General features: G+C 37.1%; 1 protein-coding gene across 4 annotated transcripts in view; it reads right to left on the bottom strand.

The window, feature by feature from the left end:
- Nucleotides 1-1292: 1292 nt before the first annotated feature.
- RPS6KB1 (ribosomal protein S6 kinase B1) overlaps nt 1293-18934 on the bottom strand; it is a 39202-nt gene continuing 21560 nt past the window's right edge. For 2 of the 4 annotated variants that reach the window (XM_059906496.1, XM_059906497.1), the window contains exons 6-16: nt 18088-18145; nt 16541-16641; nt 14298-14388; nt 14024-14114; nt 13077-13184; nt 12717-12779; nt 12445-12522; nt 9460-9567; nt 6069-6181; nt 5019-5139; nt 1293-4112 (exon numbers count right to left, since the gene is read on the bottom strand). In XM_059906496.1, the coding sequence (XP_059762479.1) occupies nt 3954-4112; nt 5019-5139; nt 6069-6181; nt 9460-9567; nt 12445-12522; nt 12717-12779; nt 13077-13184; nt 14024-14114; nt 14298-14388; nt 16541-16641; nt 18088-18145 (1091 nt within the window). In that variant the 3' untranslated portion in view covers nt 1293-3953. Of the gene's footprint in view, nt 4113-5018; nt 5140-6068; nt 6182-9459; nt 9568-12444; nt 12523-12716; nt 12780-13076; nt 13185-14023; nt 14115-14297; nt 14389-16540; nt 16642-17076; nt 17462-18087; nt 18146-18934 lie in introns of those variants that run through there. The other 2 variants (XM_059906498.1, XM_059906499.1) reach the window with 2 other exon arrangements.

Below are 18934 nucleotides of genomic sequence, written 5' to 3'. Positions count from 1 at the left end.
GGATTAATAAGGATAGTGACCAACCAGATACAGGTTAAACCACTTTTCATGCCTTATGGCCACCCAAACTGACAAAAGAACATTAACCTGTAACTTTTCTCCCCCAAGTAAATATTGCTAGATTATAAGTGCAACTGTTTCTGTTCATTCAGGATGAAATACTTAACTATGTTACCTACTTTGAGAACCACTGCAAATACTAAAAAACAGGCTTACTTGGCCTTAAATCACCTTCCTAACTCTGTGGTGAAGCTAATAGTTGTTATTTAGGTATACAGCAGGGGATAAGTGAGAAAGACAATTTGAGATTAGAATTTGGGTGTGAAGGATATGCTGACTTCTTGATAAAAACATAAGAATAACATCTTAACCACATGGGTTACTTCAGCCCTAATACAATACCTACTTACCACACTTACTTACCCTATGGCCATATGGATAGCTTTGTTTCTTAATATGACTGAATAACAAAAGAAGTCCCTGGTGGACAGTGGGGTTTTTTGTTTTTGTTTTTTTAACAAACAAGAAAGCAGTTCACATATGAATTTAAAAGGAGGGAAATGTAACAGGAGAGCTTTGCCATTCACTAGTAACATTGATGAACTAGAAGCATTTCTGTATTTTTATTCCTTCACCTCAAAAACAGGAATAGGGATTCAAACCCCATTTATTCTGTGAATTCAGATCACATCCTCTAAAAGACTGTTTTATCAACATCGAGTCACTACTATGTTTTATAAAAAAGTACGTTTGAGAACTTCTGTAGAGAAACCATCTTGGCAAGTGTGATAGAATTACCTCATAAATAAGAGGTGGTTTACACAAAACACCCATCTTACAGTAGAGATATTGAGACATTAGTTAAAAACAGATTTGTCCACTATGTTATTTTGTTCATTCACATCAAGAAATGTAGTTGACAAATGTGGCTGGAAAAACTGTTGTATGTTAGCACAAGAAAGTCTTCCATTGTTTTTATGTGAAGCTGGCTTTCACATGAACTTTTTTTTTTTAAGCAACCAATTCAATTCTACTATTTGACAGAACTTGGAAATCACAGATGTTTAACACCTAATATAAAATCAGTACTAAAACTTGTTATAAATTTAAATTGCTTCAATTTCTCCACAAAAAGTTTTATGACTGTCATTCTTCACGTATATAGTTTATTAAATAATGAGAATCTGAACACATCTGGCATGTTAATGGGAAAAATTATTGAAACCACATGTGCACCTGATAGTTATTTCTTCTTATCTTAGGATAATAATAATAAAAAAAATCACTTCTATTTTATGTTCATTCAAATTTGCATTTAATTTCTATTTACATTCATTCAATCTGAAATCAAATACTTAATACAGTAAACTAAACACAAGATGAAAAGCAGAAAAGGTGTTACCCTCAAAGCACTCCTAATAAGGCAGCTGAAGAATTTACTCTGGTAGATGCAAAGCCAACTTGGGGTAGGAAAAAAAATAATAGTTTAAAGAGCAAACACAGATGAACCCATCTTTCAAATGTTACTTTAGATAATCCACTGATATAATAGTTGTGCTATAGTGGTAAATTAAGAATCACACATGAAGAATTTTGTATCAGTCAGCAACAGACCACAGGTCATGGTGGAACAAATACTTTATGATTATTTTGTCCAGCTTGCTAGTGTCTACTCCTATGAAAAAAGGTAGATGTTTGGACATTGATGTTTTTATTTGAGGAATTAACCATTTCCACAGCCTCAAAATCCATTCTGCATAAATTGAACATTTCTCATGAGAATAATCTTAGATCTAGCCCTTATAAGCTAGGAACCATATGACTAAGTAACCAAAATAGGTAGGTCCTATATTAAATATAAAATCCAAGGCTTGGGATATTAATACTATTGAAGATGCAGCTTATTTATAATCATTTATTTCTTAAAGAGTGTTGAATTTATGGAGTATCATACATGCATTCTTCCCCCCCAGTTACCTTCTATCTCAAAAAATAGTATGGAAGAATCCTTCTTGAAGGATTCAAATTAGTTAAGACCATAAAGGGGAAAAAGAAATAACAGTTTTCCTAAAAATCTGGTTCAAGTTCAATAATTAATACTTTACATTGTTAATCACAGCTGGTTTATAAATCCCAGTTTATTCTGTAATGCTACAAACCTTATAAAATCAAAATTAGTAAACTTCAGCTCTCAATGATTATATTTTAATTAAAAAACAGCATGTATAAAATAAAAAAATATCCTGTAATAGCTGATTTTAAAGAAAATAATCAAGTGATGAAAGAAAAACACTTAATCTCTTTATACACTTACCTGGAATAATCATAAAGAACCTTCTTAGAAACTCAAGACTAGTATTATTGACATATATTTTTAAACTATGCTTGGGTTTTTACAAATAAATATAGGGTAAGCCATATTGCATAGGTGTGTGCTTTCTGTCTGTGACACTAAAGTGGCACTTGACATGTTTTCACAGTCATAGTAGGAATATCCATTTATGAAACAATTTCTCAATAAACTTGCCACAGTATAGAAAATTAACTTCACTGAATGTTAAGTTTGAAAAGCATTTGTGTGAATGGTAAGTGTGCAATTAATACTTTTTATGCAGAAAGTTACAGTGTTTGCCACTATTGCTGGCAGTACTAATTATGAAACTGGTTTAACTATGGGGTGGTTATAGCCAGCCAATCACAGTGCAAATGTTACTAGCAAATAGGACTGAGGAGGAATATTTTGGTGTAAAACTTTCACTGGAATTTGGTCAGGCAGTCAACACTATAGTTAGTAAACACATTTGAAAACAAGTATCAGAGTAGTACAAGCCATTTACAGTCGGAAATGAAGCCTGTACAATCACCATAGCTTTTTGGGTTCTGTTTTTCAGACATCATAAACTGTCAGAGAACAAAGACCTGCACTTTAAGTACAATTTCTGCCCTTACCATTATTTAGTTTCTAATTTATTAGCTACAGTTATAAAGTTCTCAGTAGACTGCTGCAATAAGGGAAGAGGAGGTCTAGAGGGAATGATTTAAAAAGAAAAAAAGGCTTTCTGTCCGAAGATGAGCTGTTATCAGTCGTTTCATTTATTGCCACAATTGAAAAGGTATATTTCCAATCATTTTTCATGGTTCTATTCTTGCTTAATGTCATAGGATTTCATCTTATCTCACTCGAACCGCCATTTAAATAAGCAAAGCTTTTTTCTGACTGAATTCAACATGCATAAATAATTTTATGGCTTGGATCCTATGGCTCAAAAAGGTTTGGAGAACATAGCAAGCAGCATCTATTTAAAAAAAATCGTAGGGTTGCAAAATATTACAAATTGACTTTGCACACTCAGACTGAAGACATTATAAAAGACAAACAAAAAGAGGTGGTAAGACTCAACTGCAACTGCATGATCATCTATTATACCAGTATGCACTGAAATAATATTTTTATAAAGCTCTGCAGATATTAAACCCTTTCACCAGCTAAAAGTCATGGAAACGCTCTCTTTAAGGCAGGAAGTATTTAAGAAAGGTAAAGTTACCTTTATTTTTATTCTTTGTACCTGTAAATCACTTATGTAGACTTTGTTACAATTTTCAAAAACATAGTGTTTTGTTAACATGTTTCCTAAATTAAGCCACTGAGTTTTCTTATTTTCTGTGGAAGACATTCATCAAAAGGCCATCAAATACTTTTACAATCAAAAAATGTAGCCCCAATATAGGAAAAAAAAATACCTTTTTTCCTTTTAAAACCATTGAGGAAAAAATGTAAGGAAGGCAGACACAAAAAACAGTAAAAAGAAGTGAAACTTAAAACCTTACCAATTTGCTGTAAAGAGATTAGACATAGAGGGTGGACCGTGGCAACACCCTCTTCCCCTGGATCTCCCTCCTCTCTCTCACTTTGCCGCCCTCGATATGCATTTTATCCTCTCTTCTGTCCTTCTTCAGCCATAGGCTGAACACATTTGACGTCTTGAACCAAATACTGGTATAAGGTGGCGATATTTTTCCAGTGCAATGCAGGCCCAGGATAAGGATGAAATGTAGGACATACAACTTATGCCCATTCCAAGGCTTCCAGTTAAGCTTAGCACATAACAGTACTGCAAGTAGAAATGATTAAATAGATTTTTTTTTTCTAGTATTACAGACAGGTATTGCAGCTGGGTTACTGAAAATAAACCCCAAGTCCACCCCAATCCCTCAAACGAGCCACAGCTGTGGTTAACAATGATTCATTTGCATTTTTATTATTTCACCAAGAGAAGAAACAGAAGTTGTCTGGCTTTCTTCACACCAATAATTTCGCATTTTAAAGTTTGGGATGTTTTCCATAATGAGCTGAATCAAAAATCTATTTGAAAAATATATATTTATATAAAAAAAGATTCAGGTTGTTTGCACGTAAAACATCAATTGTTAAGTTTCTTTCGTCTTTGATTCCATGTTGCTGGAAAGTTTGACCAAGCTTGCATGCTAATTTGTCCTTAGTTGCAAGTATTACAGGCAAACTCATACTTTGCCTAATGAAAGGATAACCCTTCTTCGACACAATCAGAACTCAACAGTGATTCAGAAGCAACATCCTACCCTTAATACTGTCAGTTTCGAGCCATCAACATGAAAATCCTTGATAGGTTGAGACGATGTTGCTAGGAATCAATTAATTGATGTGCCTAAGAGTTCCGCAGTACTATTTTCACTTAAGTTTTTTTGCACCATTGATTGATTTTTTAAAATCCATGTTTATTTTTCCTCTGTCCAATGTGTTCTATGTAATGACACTGACTCTTTGAGACTGTCATTTTGAGTCTTCTTGTTTCACCTTGCGGGATGCTCACACATCCTCTCCCCACCTTTTTTGCCTTAAATTCATTAAAAGCATTGCTCTGTCATAGATTCATACGCAGGTGTTCTGGTCGTTTGGAGATCATGGGAAAAGCTTGTTTTTTGTATGGCCCGGAGTTCGGCTGTCGTATTGGAAGTGGTGCTGAAGCTTCCCCACTCACCGTCACATCCATCTGCTCTATTCCACTTGTTTCCATTGGGTATTCCACAGGCGCCTGAGGATTTGCCGTGCTGGCTGAAGCACCTCTTCCCCAGAAATCCCCAGGAGAAAATTTGACAGGGCTTTAAGACAAGGAAGAGCTGTCATTCGTCTCAAGTACTATCTCAACAAGGAACATTTCCCTTACATTTAAAGGGAGTGGGGTAATGTGACTTTTTTTTTTTTTTTTTTTCATTTAATTTCATTTTTGTGTGGATTAGCACAAAAGCAGAAGTTGAGCCATTTCTCCCCTAGACTAATTGCTAGTTTCCTAACTGGTCCCTTTACCTCTCTACTTGCCCTCATAAAACCATCAATGATACTTACTTTTTTAAAAAAATCATTTTCTCCCCCACTTAAAACAGCTGCTCATTGCATTTAAAATATTTCTCCAAACCTTTGCCATTCTCTTCCTCGCTCACCACACTTCAGGAATGTTGACCTGCCTTTCATTTCCAAGAAAAAGGCCAAGTTTTTTCCTTCCTTAGGGCTTTTGCATGAGCTGTTCTTCTACCTGTAACATCCTTGTATTTCTGTATTTTGTATGGCTAGCTATTTCTCCATGAATAGGAGTCCCCTTGTTATTTTTTGCATTCTAGTACCACACTCTATTTTTTTTTTTCACATAGCATTTGGCGCTACTTGTAATTACATATTTTATCTCCTTCTTTATTTTGACTCTCTCTCACTAAATAGTAAGCTTCATCAGGACAAGGACAATTCCTGTCTTAATCATGTGTCCCCAGAATGTAGCACAACCCCTGGTACACAATAAATGTTGAATGAATGGTTAAAGAGTACACTTTCCAGTGTAACGGCTTATTTTCAGGAGGGGAGGTAAACTATATAGCATATTATCATTGATCAGTCACAGACTAGTCACTTGCAATATTAGAAGGTGTAGATGCTGTGCTTACGTCAAAGAGAATGACAGATCTTCCATTTATGTAACTTGGCATAAATTTCTTAAGCAATGCTCTTCCAGGTTAAAAAAAAGAATAAGTCTGAATACCTGACAGGTGTTCGTGGGCTGCCAATAAATCTTCGAGGTGACCGGATTTTTGGTTCAAAGGAAAACTTTTCTTTCACGCTTTCAAGTACAGATGGAGCCACATATGTAAAACCCTGAAAGACAGTAACAGTGGACTACAGAATAGGATTTTGTCATATACATCAAGAAAATGTGGTGGTTCAATCTCTGACACACCAGGACAATGATGTACACCTAAAATCACCAATGTTATTTATTAATATTTATAATATTATCCAATCTCCTCAATCTCATTTCACACCCCGTTACCTTCTTTCCAGTCATTTCTTGAGGCACAGACCTCCAGAGAGCAGAATTCTATTGAGCCCCATATGCCAGCAAACAAAATTTCACTCTACTGAAAGGAGTAGAACAAAACAGGAAAATGTAGGCTCTACATTAAGATGTTAAATACGAAGATAAATGCAAAGAAATTCTAGTGTTTCTAGCCACATGCATATAAGCAACTAAGATTATCACCCCCAAACAGTTTCTCATTATTAGGCCAAAGTAAAAATAGAATTCTCTAACTTGGCACATGTGATCTTTCTGGTTTTATACCAATGAATGGATAGATTCAGATTTTCCTGATGAATAAGGGTCGGCATTGTGAAAACTTAATTTTAAGAGACAGTAATGCAATTTTGTTAGCTTTAGTTCTTTCTTGGACCTTGCTATTAGGCTACCAGCTGTCATTTATCTTGCTGTTCATGTTTATCCCTTTAACAGTTAATCCTGGGCTTCCCTGGTAGTGCCATGGATAAGAATCTGCCTGCCAATGCAGGGGATACAGGTTCAATCCCTGGTCCAGGAAGATCCCACATGCCGCGGAGCAACTAAGCCCGTGCGCCATAACTACTGAGCCTGTGCTCTAGAGCCCGTGAGCCACAACTACTGAGCCCACGTGCCACAACTACTGAAGCCCGTGCGCCTAGAGCCCATGCTCTGCAACAAGAGAAGCCACCGCAATGAGAAGCCCATGCACCACAACGAAGAGTAGCCCCTGCTTGCCTCAACTAGAGAAAGTCCACGCGCAGCAATGAAGACCCAACACAGCCAAAAATAAATAAATAAATAAATAATAAATAAATAAATATTTTAAAAAACCCCCCAAAACAGTTAATCCTATACCTATCTTCCCTTCTAGTTATTATTCTTGTCACTTATGAGTAGGCATTTGAGTTATAATAAAAAGATTCAATAAGGCTCTGGGTGAAGTCCTAAAGAGTAAGGTGCAATTCTGTAGAGCATATGCTTTGTTGTGACAGCTACATGTGGACTACGAAGGCCATTTCCCCACATGTTCTTGTGGGCTAAAGCTATAACTACCAAGAGGACCAGACTGTGCCTTAATCATCTTTGAATTTCCTTGAATTCTAATAGGAATTGAAATATTAATTGAACTGAAGTTACTACAGCCACAATCTCCAGATAAGTGGGCTGTTACTATTTTAAATTAATTTTAAAACAGATACACTTTGTGTACAGAATTCTGGCTACAACCTAACAAATGAATTGTTCTTGTATTCATTAGTTAGCCAATTTAAGTAATTAAGAAAAGCTCAACACGGACTTCCCTGGTGGTCCAGTGGTAAAGAATCTGCCTTCCAATGCAGGGGATGAGGGTTCAACCCCTGGTCAGGGAACTAAGATCCCACATGCCGTGGGGCAACTACCCCACGTGCCATAACTACTGAGCTTGTGCGCCTCAACTAGAGAGCCTGCGTGCCACAAACTACAGAGCCCTTGCACTCTGGAACCCACGCGCCACAACTACAGAGCCCACGTGCCCTGGAACCTGCGCACCACAACTAGAAAAGAGAAAACCCGCATGCCACAGCTAGAGAAAAGCCTGCATGACACAACGAAGAGCCTGCGTGCCACAATGAAAGATACTGCATGCCTCAACAAAGATACTGCGTGCCGCAACTAAGACCCAACACAGCCATAAATAAATAAACAAATAAAAAGATCAGCAATACTTTAAATGGAATGAAAGCTTAGATACATAACTTTTGCCACCACAACTCTGGATTTCTTTGTAGTAAGGTGTTTCTAGACTTTTTTTTTTATGGGGGAAAACAATTGTCAAACTAGCTAAAACTCTGTAATGCCCAGTTGAAGAAAAGGTCTGTATGTTAAATCAAAGGTATAAATTCCACATCAGTAGAAAACAAAATTCCACATCATGAGAGAAAAAAAGAAAGCAATGACACAATTAAAATGAATCATGCCTACTTCCCTAACTGATAAGAGATTGTACTAAGGGGGATACAGTAACTTTGCATCATGCTGACATAAATTTAACAACATGCGTTCATCTTTCCCTCTTATGTAATTAAAATGCTATAAAATTATATTTTGCATGTATGTTCTTATATCACCATATAATCATACATTTATAGAATTATTACTATTCAATGTTGTTTACTCAAAAGCATACTGTACTATGGTGACTTAACTGTTATTTTGCCCATACACAATTTTTGTATTCCATGCTAACTTTAGAACTGACCCTCCACCCCCAAAGATACAACACTACTGTGGTGTGTTATACTGAGAGCATTATTTTTTTAAAAAAGTTTGAAAATTAAGTTAGTGACAAATCCAGTGAACTCAGAAACAAATAAGGAAGAAAAAAAACTTCCAAATGATTATTTTCCCCATATTCTATTCTCCCTAGGGATAATCCAAAAAGAAATGACAAAGGTTAATGACAAATGACAAAGGAAACAAATGATATAAAATCGGGTAGATATTCACATGACATGTAATTATAGTAATAAAATAAGTACTAGGCAAATAATATGCAATGATGGTCATCAGATATAAACCTATCATTTCTGTTAATCAAAATCTAAAATTCTGTTTTTTTTTGTCTGAGGAGACAAGGTATAAATCAATACAGATACCTCCTCCTTAGGATTAATTTGCTTACAATCACATATGAACCAATATATTTTGATGTCAAATATTCACAATCAACAGGTTAAAAATCCCCTACAGACAAAAAATCTTTAGCTGTTTCAGGAATAAAATAGTTACTATGAGCTCTTCTTCTCCTACTGCTATGACTGTGTGGACTTCAGTTCAGATGCTGAGCCAAACATTTTAAGTCAGTGGGCTATTCAAAAAAAAGGAATCACATACTCTGACTCTAACTGCTAAAATGGAATGCTGGATTATGAGAATGAGTTTTCTAACTTATCAACAAGTTATAAGGGGATAACTTTTAAAAAACACCTCAGGTTATCTGCATGAACTCTAAAGCAAGCAAACTGAAATTTTCTTATTAAAAAGCCGTTTCTTACTGAAAAGGGCCCATCCTCATACTTAAATTTCCCATGGCTACATCAGAAATTCTTTCACTTACCAGAAAGACCTGGTTGGCACTTTCACTGAGAGTTGAGTCATCTGGGCTGTCAACAGGTGTCTGACGTGTAAACTTTGAATCAAACTGACTCACATCCTCTTCAGATTGCTTTATAAAAAACAAAATGATTAGAAAATGGTGAACAGACTACATTATACATATCAATCAAATGCATTACACACATTAGAGAAGGCGCTAGATAGACCTCTTTTCTCAGGGTTTGACTGTAATAAAGTAGCAAAATAGCCTTAGCAGGCACAGATTGAAAAATAAATACAGGTGGAAAGTATCAAAGGTCAAACTACATCTTTAGTACACAGTTATCATTCCTATTAAAAATCTGAATATCTTCCCTTCTCACAAAGCTTCAGTGTGGCTAGCCCACTGGTGAAATCCCTTTTTAGAGACAATTTGCGCAGTTGGCAAATTTGTAATAAACTTGAAGCAGAGTTTAAACACAAAGCACATAATATGCTCTAGTTAAAGTTTCTTCCCATACCATATTTCATTCCTTTAAATTTCTCAAGGAGCAAAAGTAATATTCTACTCTGCATGAGTATATTTTCTTGTGGAGGAATATTATCACCCAGATCTAACCACCAGATCTGTTTCTTTAATTTCCTCTCTCTGGTACAACATCAGACCATGTGGTTGTGTCAAAAGAACCCAGCAACCGGGACTTTCCTGGCAGTCCAGTTAAGACTCCAAGCTTCCACTGCAGGGGGCACAAGTTCCATCCCCAGTTGGGGAACTAAGATCCCGCATGCTGCGCGGCCCAAAAAAAAGAACTCAGGAACCTACACAAAGAAGCACCCAGTGTCTAAAGATTGGAAAAACCGAACATCAATAAAAATAACTGCAATGAATTGAAACACAAATATGTTAAACAGCATGAGTCCATAATTATACTAAAAAAAAAAAATCACACAATTCATTGGTCAATTTTGGAAGATGTTAGGGAACTAATTCATTATTTTGCAAACTGGGAAAGAAACATTTATCCTGCCTTTCCTGTATAAACTGCGCCTCAGGTAACCAAACAACTGATACAAGAGTATCTTTTTACAGAACAATTCCACCTAATAAATAAAGAATGAATAACAGTATTAGAGTAAGGCAATTTTGCAAACCCCTAATGAAATCTTGGAACTAGGCTATAGATTCTCAACCTTAGCTCTTCTGACATTTTGGGCCTGATGATTCTTGCTGTAGGATGTTGTCCTGTGCATTACAGGATGTTTAGCAGCATTTCTGGCCTCTATCCCTTAAGTACCAGTAGCACTCCTCCCTAAGTTGTGACAACTTGTCTCTGACCTTGCCAAATCAACCCTGGCTGAGAACCACTGATATAGGCAATAATCAATGACCACTAACATTTTTTTAAAAAATGTAAGTATACATATCTTCTGATCAAAATATATAGTACCAAAAGTTTAATGTGAATCAGATCTGATCTAAACCTAAACTACCAGTTTCCAGAAATACAAGGAACAGATGAACATGGCTGAGGACAACATGGCGTTAAAATCAGCAAAATCAAAATGTGAGGAACCCTACAGGACAAATGGTCCAGTTTCTTCATTAAGTCCTCAAAGGAGGAATTGAGAGAGGATATCTATAGATGGAGAGACTTAAGAGACATAGTAACCAAACTACATAGGTCTTGATTGAATCCTTATTGAAACAAACCAACAGGAAAAAAAAGAAACAATTGGGGAAACTGTCATCTTTTTAGTTGTGATGATAGCACGGTGGTTATGTTTATGTTTAAACAAGATGACTTAATAATTTTTGAAGCTGGATAGTTGGTATATGAGGGTTAATTATCCTTACAGTTATGTATGTTGAAATTTTAAAGCAAGTCACCTTGTGCTCCAGGACCAAATAATCATCATCATTATCCTATTCCTTCTCCTCCACCATCATCTCAAGAAATAGAAAAAGAAACTATCTTTTCTCAAATTTTGAGATGGGAAAAAGACAAGAACTAATACGCTAACTCATTTACTCATAAACATATTGTTATGGTTTGAACTATGTCCCTCCAACAGTCATATAATGAAGTTCTAACCCCCAGTACCTCAGAATGTGACCTTATTTGGAATGAAGGCCATTACAGATGTAATTAGTTAAGATAAGGTCATACTGGAGTAGGGAGGGATCCTAACCCAATATGACTGGTGTCCTTACAAAAAAGGGAAAATATGGACACAGATCTACACACAAGGAGAATGCCACATGAACATGAAGGCAGAGCTAGGATGATGTGCCTACAAGCCAAGGAATGCCAAAGATTGCCAGCAAACCACCAAAAGCTAGGGGAGAGGCATGAAACAGTCTCTCACAGCCTTCAGAAGTAACCAACCCTGTCAACACCTTGATCCCGAACTTCTAGCCTCTAGAACTGTGACATAATAAATTTCTGTTTAAGCCACCTAGTTTGTGATACTTTGTTATAGAAAAGCAAATTCAAAACAGGGTTGGGTTAAGCAAAACAAAACAAAGCAAAAAAACACAAAAGTCCTAAGTACTTGAGATATTTAATCATCTTAGGCAACCAACTTGAAACTAGTTAATATAGCCATCAATTGCTGCTGGCAGTAGTTCCTGAAAAGACTGCACAGAGGGACTTCCCTGGTGGGGCAGTGGGTAGGACTCTGCACTCCCAATGTAGGGGACCTGGGTTCGATCCCTGGTCAGGGAACTAGATCCCACATGCATGCCACAACTAAGAGTTCGCATGCCGCAGCTAAGGAGACGCCTGCCGCAACTATGGAGCCCGCCTCCTGCAACTAAGACCCGGTGCAACCAAATAAATAAATTAATTAAAAAAAAAAAAAACTGCACAGAATAAAGATTCTGAAGAGAGGATAGACCAAAGTTTTTGAACTATTAATAAATGTAAATGTTTCTTACTGGCCTGATATTTTCTTATTGTAAAAAAGTGCCAGGTCCCTCAGATTATATGCTTTCATGAATACATACCAACAGAGGTTTAAAGGGGGGCTCTACCTTCCGAGCCAGCAGTTCTTCCCAGTTAATATGTCTGAAGAATGGATGAGCCTGGGGAAGAACAAAACAAAAGAGCAGGAAGAAAGGTTAAGGGGAACAGACTTCACTGGACTGACAAATTAACAGCCTATTTGAAGTTACCAATCACAAAATAAGCTATACTTATAAGCAACTACATATAACCTTCACAAATACATAAAATAGCATTATCTTCCCCACAAACCACCAAACATGCCAATCCCTACTTGAACTTCTCCAGCGTCCCCAGGACCAGCTCCAAGACGAGAAGCAGCATTTCTTTTCAGCAGCTTTAGGGAGGAAAAGAAACACAGTGATGAACCTTACCTAGTCAAATTGATTATTTTTCTTTATAGAATTTGCATGTGTATTTTGCCTTGCAAATGTATGATTTATTAATTACTTCTAAATATTGTTTGGGAATAAAAAGAAAATCTTTAAACAAATTTGTCCTTTGCCTGCAAAAACTGTAGGCTTTTTTGTCAACACCTGTGTATGATTCTGTAGTCAAAATGTATATTCAGTTCTATCTATTTGAATCCTAGTAGTTGAAGCTTATGATTTGAGTGCCTATTTTAGAACCCTACCTTTTTAAGCAGATCTCTGGCTTCTTGTGTGAGGTAGGGAGGCAAATTGAGTTTACATTTGAGGATTTTGTCAATTGTTTTCTTTCTATTCTCCCCAGTGAACGGGGGCTAAGAGTAGAAGAGAGTGAGAAAAATTAGCATAGAAAAAATCAAATTTTAAATAACAGAATTATCCATTTCCTGAATTAGTTACGCATAGAGATCAGAAATGTATGCTGTGATATAGGATGACTGCTAAAGACCTGTAGCTTTTGAGCAACGGCACAGAGAAAATAGCAAGGTCCTGGAAGGAACTGGGTTGCCACCATTAACTTGGTGTGATAATGGGTGAGCCATTTGATTTTATGCTTCACTTTCTCCATTTATAAAATAAGGGCAGGGGCTTCCCTGGTGGCGCAGTGGTTGAGAATCTGCCTGCCAATGCAGGGGACACGGGTTCGAGCCCTGGTCTGGGAAGATCCCACATGCCGCGGAGCAACTGGGCCCGTGAGCCACAATTACTGAGCCTGCGCGTCTGGAGCCTGTGCTCTGCAACAAGAGAGGCCGCGATAGTGAGAGGCCCGCACACCGCGATGAAGAGTGGCCCCCACTTGCCGCAACTGGAGAAGGCCCTCGCACAGAAACGAAGACCCAACACAGCCATAAATAAATAAATAAATAATAAAATCAAAATCAAAAAAAATTAAAAAAAAAAAAAATAAGGGCAGTATCTGTTTTATCTCTATTTCACAGGACCACAGGCCATGACATAGATCATCTAAATGAAAATATTTATAAAAGTACAGAGGCCCATAATACTACTAATAAAGCATCAGTAGTGTTAGATTTTTTAAAAATAACTTCATTGGTAACATTTTCAAAAAGCACAGGAAAGATCTCTTGCTGTAATGACTTAATAACTACTCAGCACAGACCATAATACATGCAGCTTTTAACTGTGCACCTACTGCTCCAGTCAGCATGTCATACATTAATGCTCCCAGACTCCACCAATCCACAGCACGATTGTGGCCACTTCTCATCAAGATTTCAGGGGCCCTATAAAGAGAAAAATAATACGCCTAAAACATCCATTATTTGCCTATCATCTGAATTAAAATTTTTAAAACAATATACAGAACCAAGTGCTGCTACAGAAAATTTAGCACACTATTATTTAAACCAGGTAAAAGTTAGCTATTATCCCCAAACCAGTAATATTTCTTTGAACGTGCAGCTCACATGTATTCTATTGTTCCACAAAATGTGTGTGTGACTGTTCCGTCATGAATAGATTCTTTGCATAGTCCAAAATCTGTTAGTTTCACATGACCTACAATGAAAGATTATAAATGGTTATTCTGAGAATTCTATGTGCAATATTTGAATGTATCATACAAGACAATAATCTATCCTTCCATTTTACTTTTTCTGCCTTAAATTTATTTTTTGAGACATCAAGAACTAGCAAGGTTCCATCCATAAATGGGATGCTAAATAACCCTTTAAGGGTAGGGCAAAATTATCTTTGCCGGGGCTTCCCTGGTGGCCAGTGGTTAAGAATCCGCCTGTCAATGCAGGAGACATGGGTTCAAGCCCTGGTCCCAGAAGATACCACATGCCGCGGAGCAACTAAGCCCGTGCACCACAACTACTGAGCCTGCGCTCTAGAGCCCACGAGCCACAGCTACTTAGCCCGCGTGCCACAACTACTGAAGCCCATGTGCCTAGAGCCCATGCTCCGCAACAACAGAAGCCACCGCAATGAGAAGCCCGCGCACCGCAACGAAGAATAGCCCCCGCTTGCCGCAACTAGAGAAAGCCTGTGCGCAGCAACGAACACCCAAAGCAGCCAAAAAAAAAAAAAAAATTATCTTTGCCAATGATATAATCTATCTAGTAAAGGTAAAACGAAGATGAGAAAAAGGTGAAAAACAGCTTGTCTAAGGCTTTAGCTTTACCTATACCAAGAATCCTTTACCATCCTGAGCAAGTAAGTCCTGGGAAAACTTGATGAAGTCTGGATTATGTACACAGAACATAAAAAAGATCTTCTGCATGTTAAACAAAGGTGTGACACTGTACTTCAAACATATAGCTCTTATCACCACGAACTGTGACCTGACAGTTCTTAAAACAGTCTTAGTCACTATAACAAGTTAGCTTATTCTGCCAATGCAGTTTGGAAAAAGAAATGAAACTGCTATATGGCATGGAACCATCATCTTTGATCCAGAAAGTGAAAAACTCATCACCTTACACAAAGAACATCTCAGTTCAAGTTTAGTTTTAATGAACTGTCATTAGCTATCCAGTGGTTCAGCAACCCCAGGGACCCTACTGTTCCAAGTTTATTTCGAGAAAAGAAAAGGCAATGGACTATTAACTCAAATGTAGGTGTGTACTTTACTCTGACACAGAAGAAATATGACCTTTATTTTCACAGAGCCACCTGATACACTCAGGTTATGGATCAAAGAAGTTAACTAGTCACTTCCCTATCCTATTCCTTGCCTTAGAATTCACAATCAGAATCTAAATTTGTGGCAGTGGGGGCAGAACTGGGAGAGAGAGAGATACATAGATACCCGTGATGTATGTGGTTAAGTACATTTCTCCAAAAAAAAAAAAAAAAAGGGAAAAGAAAGGAAAGCAAGAAACCCCCCACTATCTGAAACACTTATTCTGGCATCAGTTGTCCATAAACCATTTTCTGTACAAGAATTTAAAACCATTAACTACCTCTTGCATCATTCGATAGACATCTAAGGATCAGCAGCTGCCACCAGCCCCCAGATACCCGAGTTGGTTGGTTGCTCCTTTGGGATGTGAGTGAATTGCCAAGTCTAGCCAGCCCAGATTACTCTCACATAAGTTGAACTGTCTGTAGCAGCATGCAGTAATGATCAAGGCTCACTTTGCTCTAGCTATAGCTGCACAGAATATTAATTAGTCTGTCTGATTTTTATGTCTGTTGTTGTTGCAGACAGCAAGAATAAACTGATGCCTACTAAACATTTTACCTCCAAAGTTATATCAAATATTTTGGTTCAATTCTAATCCTTTCCTTTTTTAGAGCATTAATAAAATTTATCATAAAAAATATTGCTTCTAATACTTATATATTTCATCAGTAAAGAAAACTCAATTTATAAAGTTAAGATTCACTTTCCAATTTAAGGAACCAACCAAAATTAGTATTTGGACTGGCTTCTGGCTCACCACACTTTATGTAAGGATTTCAAAAGAATGACAAGCTATAAAGAGTAAGGATTAAACCAGAAAAGGTAGTTGTGGCCAGTTATCCTCAATTCTCTTTCAATCTCATCAACCATAAGTACAAGTATCATATGATGCTATAAATTCTGAGGGAGGAATGTATAATAACTGACGCATAAATATGGGGCTTTGAAAATGACCATGACCTGTGTGGGAAGATTTTAAGATGATTATTTACTATAGAATTGTTTACAGTATATCTCCACCTTGGTGATTAAGCATGATATTCTCCGGCTTCAGGTCTCTGTAGATGATCCCCTTTTGATGTAAATGCCCCAAAGCCATGGAGATTTCTGCCAAGTAAAAGCTGGAAACAAAAGTGATTTAATAAAATTAAAAAGAGTAATCTACTCAAAGCAGTTTATGTATGGAGCAAAATTCCTTGAAAGAAATAGACATGCACCAAAGACCAAATTAGTGGGAGTGGGGGTGGGTATGGGGAAAAGAGATGGCATAGGATGCTGCCAAAAGGCATGGAGACATTTACGTTTCACTCATTTAGTGAAACTATAAAATGTTTTATTTCATCATTAGAACATACTGCTAAAATTGCAAAGAAGTCCAGAATATGCCAAACTGTCACTGGTCGTGTTTTGTTCTGTCTATGTAGGAACTAGGCCAATAGTCATCCAGATCAAAGCAAATTTCTCCCACCCACCCCCAATTTTTAAATCCCATAGGAAACAGGAACTTTGTTATTCTCAGAGATCAAGTCTTAGTTTCAAAAATACCTTATAACCTGACCCTTAGAAGCCCACGCATCCCTTACTTAATACAGCTGCATATTTATATACAGCTCATGCCCACAGTATCTGCCCTCCCTCTTGCCAGCCAGCCCACAACTATAAACTGTGTGACACTCAAATTTATCTACCTCAAAAGAATAAAGGGCTGAGTCAACCCTGTCTGGATTCGAAAAGCACAAGGCACTGCAATACTGGCTGCATAACAATGTTGCAATCCTGCAGATTACTCCAGGATGGAGAGGGTGTGTCCTAGAGGACTGAGGCAGTTTCACAGCCAGCAGGACCACAAACACAGCCTCCAACATGGCTCAGAGAGCCTCCTCCAAAAAAGGGCACTTCATCCCTAAGGCTCTTAAGTGCAGCTTCTGTGTTAGAAAAGGCCTGAAATTAAACAATGGAATGCAGTTTGGTAATTAAGGTAGAAAAAACATTTAAGTGTTTTCTATTCAATTAATGTGTAGGATAAACTGATTTATTGTTACCCAATTCTGTCATCTCACAAAAGGGTGTGTATATTTTTAATTTGAAGCAGATGCCATCTTAAGAAATATGAGGGTAGATCCCATCCTGGCCGCTGAATCAATCCACAGATGATATGTGCAGGCTTATCACCTCCCTAAGACTGCACCTTGGGAACTGGAAAGTCTACAAAAAGAGGAGATGCTTTCTGATACTTTCCATTGCTCCACACATAAAGTTTCACTGGAAAACCACCCAGAGCCAAGGCAGGCAGCTTACCAATTCAAGGAAAGAAAGCCCCAGTGAGAATGGTTCTGTTAGGAACTGGTGTGAAGAACGTTCCACCCAAAGCCTGGGGGCAAAGGAATGATGTGACCTCCAATAGCTGCCAAGTCCCAAAGCTGCTTCTCCCTCTTAGAGTCCTGAGTGACCAACTGGCTCCAGGACAATTTATTGAATCATCTGGCTGCCCGCAGTGGGACCAGGATTTTGCTTTTAATTATATGAATTATTACCTGAATCCATACAACCACAAAAATTTCACTTACCAGGCTGTGTCTTCCATAAATATTCCTTCTCTTTCTAACTGCATAAATAATTCTCCTCCTGTAAAGAAAAGAAAAAGACATTAGAAACAAAACAATCTTTTTTTTCCAACAATCCATTTCTAATGAGAGGGTCTGTGCTTTCCTTTTAGCCATAATTAAAAGACATCAACCCTTTAAAAATAAAAAACAGATCCTAAAAATTACAGGTTTAAAACTAAGTCCTCAGGATTCCATTTTTAGCAGTGTTCTTATTCTTATGTGAAATATACAAGTTTTGGAATTCTAGGTTTTACATCTATAAACTTCAAAACATTTACAGATTCCAGACCTGCGGTTAAAAAAAAAAATCTTGATTAAAGCTTCTCTAACATTTTACCGGCATACAGAAAAATGTTAGTATGTAATTAAACCATCCTTGCAAATTAGTGAATGCCCATATTCCACATTTTTAGAACTCTTAAACTGCATGAATTTGGCAATGTCCTTGTAAATAGTATGGCACTATTTGAATATCAAAATAAACAATGATAATAAAGTGTGATATCCTACTGAAAAATCTTAGAATCCATGAGTCCACAATGATGTAAATCGGTGAATAGATAAATGGAAAGCTCTTCGTTACAGCAGAATGCCAAATAATAAATGAAGAAGCCATGACGGAATAAGAAAAATCACTTGGCAATCATCATAGTTAATTGTTTCAGGCAAGAATCAATGGATGCCAAAACTGTATGTGAAAGCTTGATGAGAGATGAGATATTTAAATAATTTCAAAGTATCTCCTCAAGATACTTACTAATTACAAAAGGAAAATTTCACCAGAAAAAAAAAACTGGCAGACATCACC

Source organism: Balaenoptera ricei, chromosome 20, assembly GCF_028023285.1.
Source record: "Balaenoptera ricei isolate mBalRic1 chromosome 20, mBalRic1.hap2, whole genome shotgun sequence".
NCBI lineage: Eukaryota > Metazoa > Chordata > Mammalia > Artiodactyla > Balaenopteridae > Balaenoptera > Balaenoptera ricei.
The sequence above is the reverse complement of the archived record's forward strand: the minus strand, read 5'-3'. Positions and strand labels throughout refer to the sequence as shown.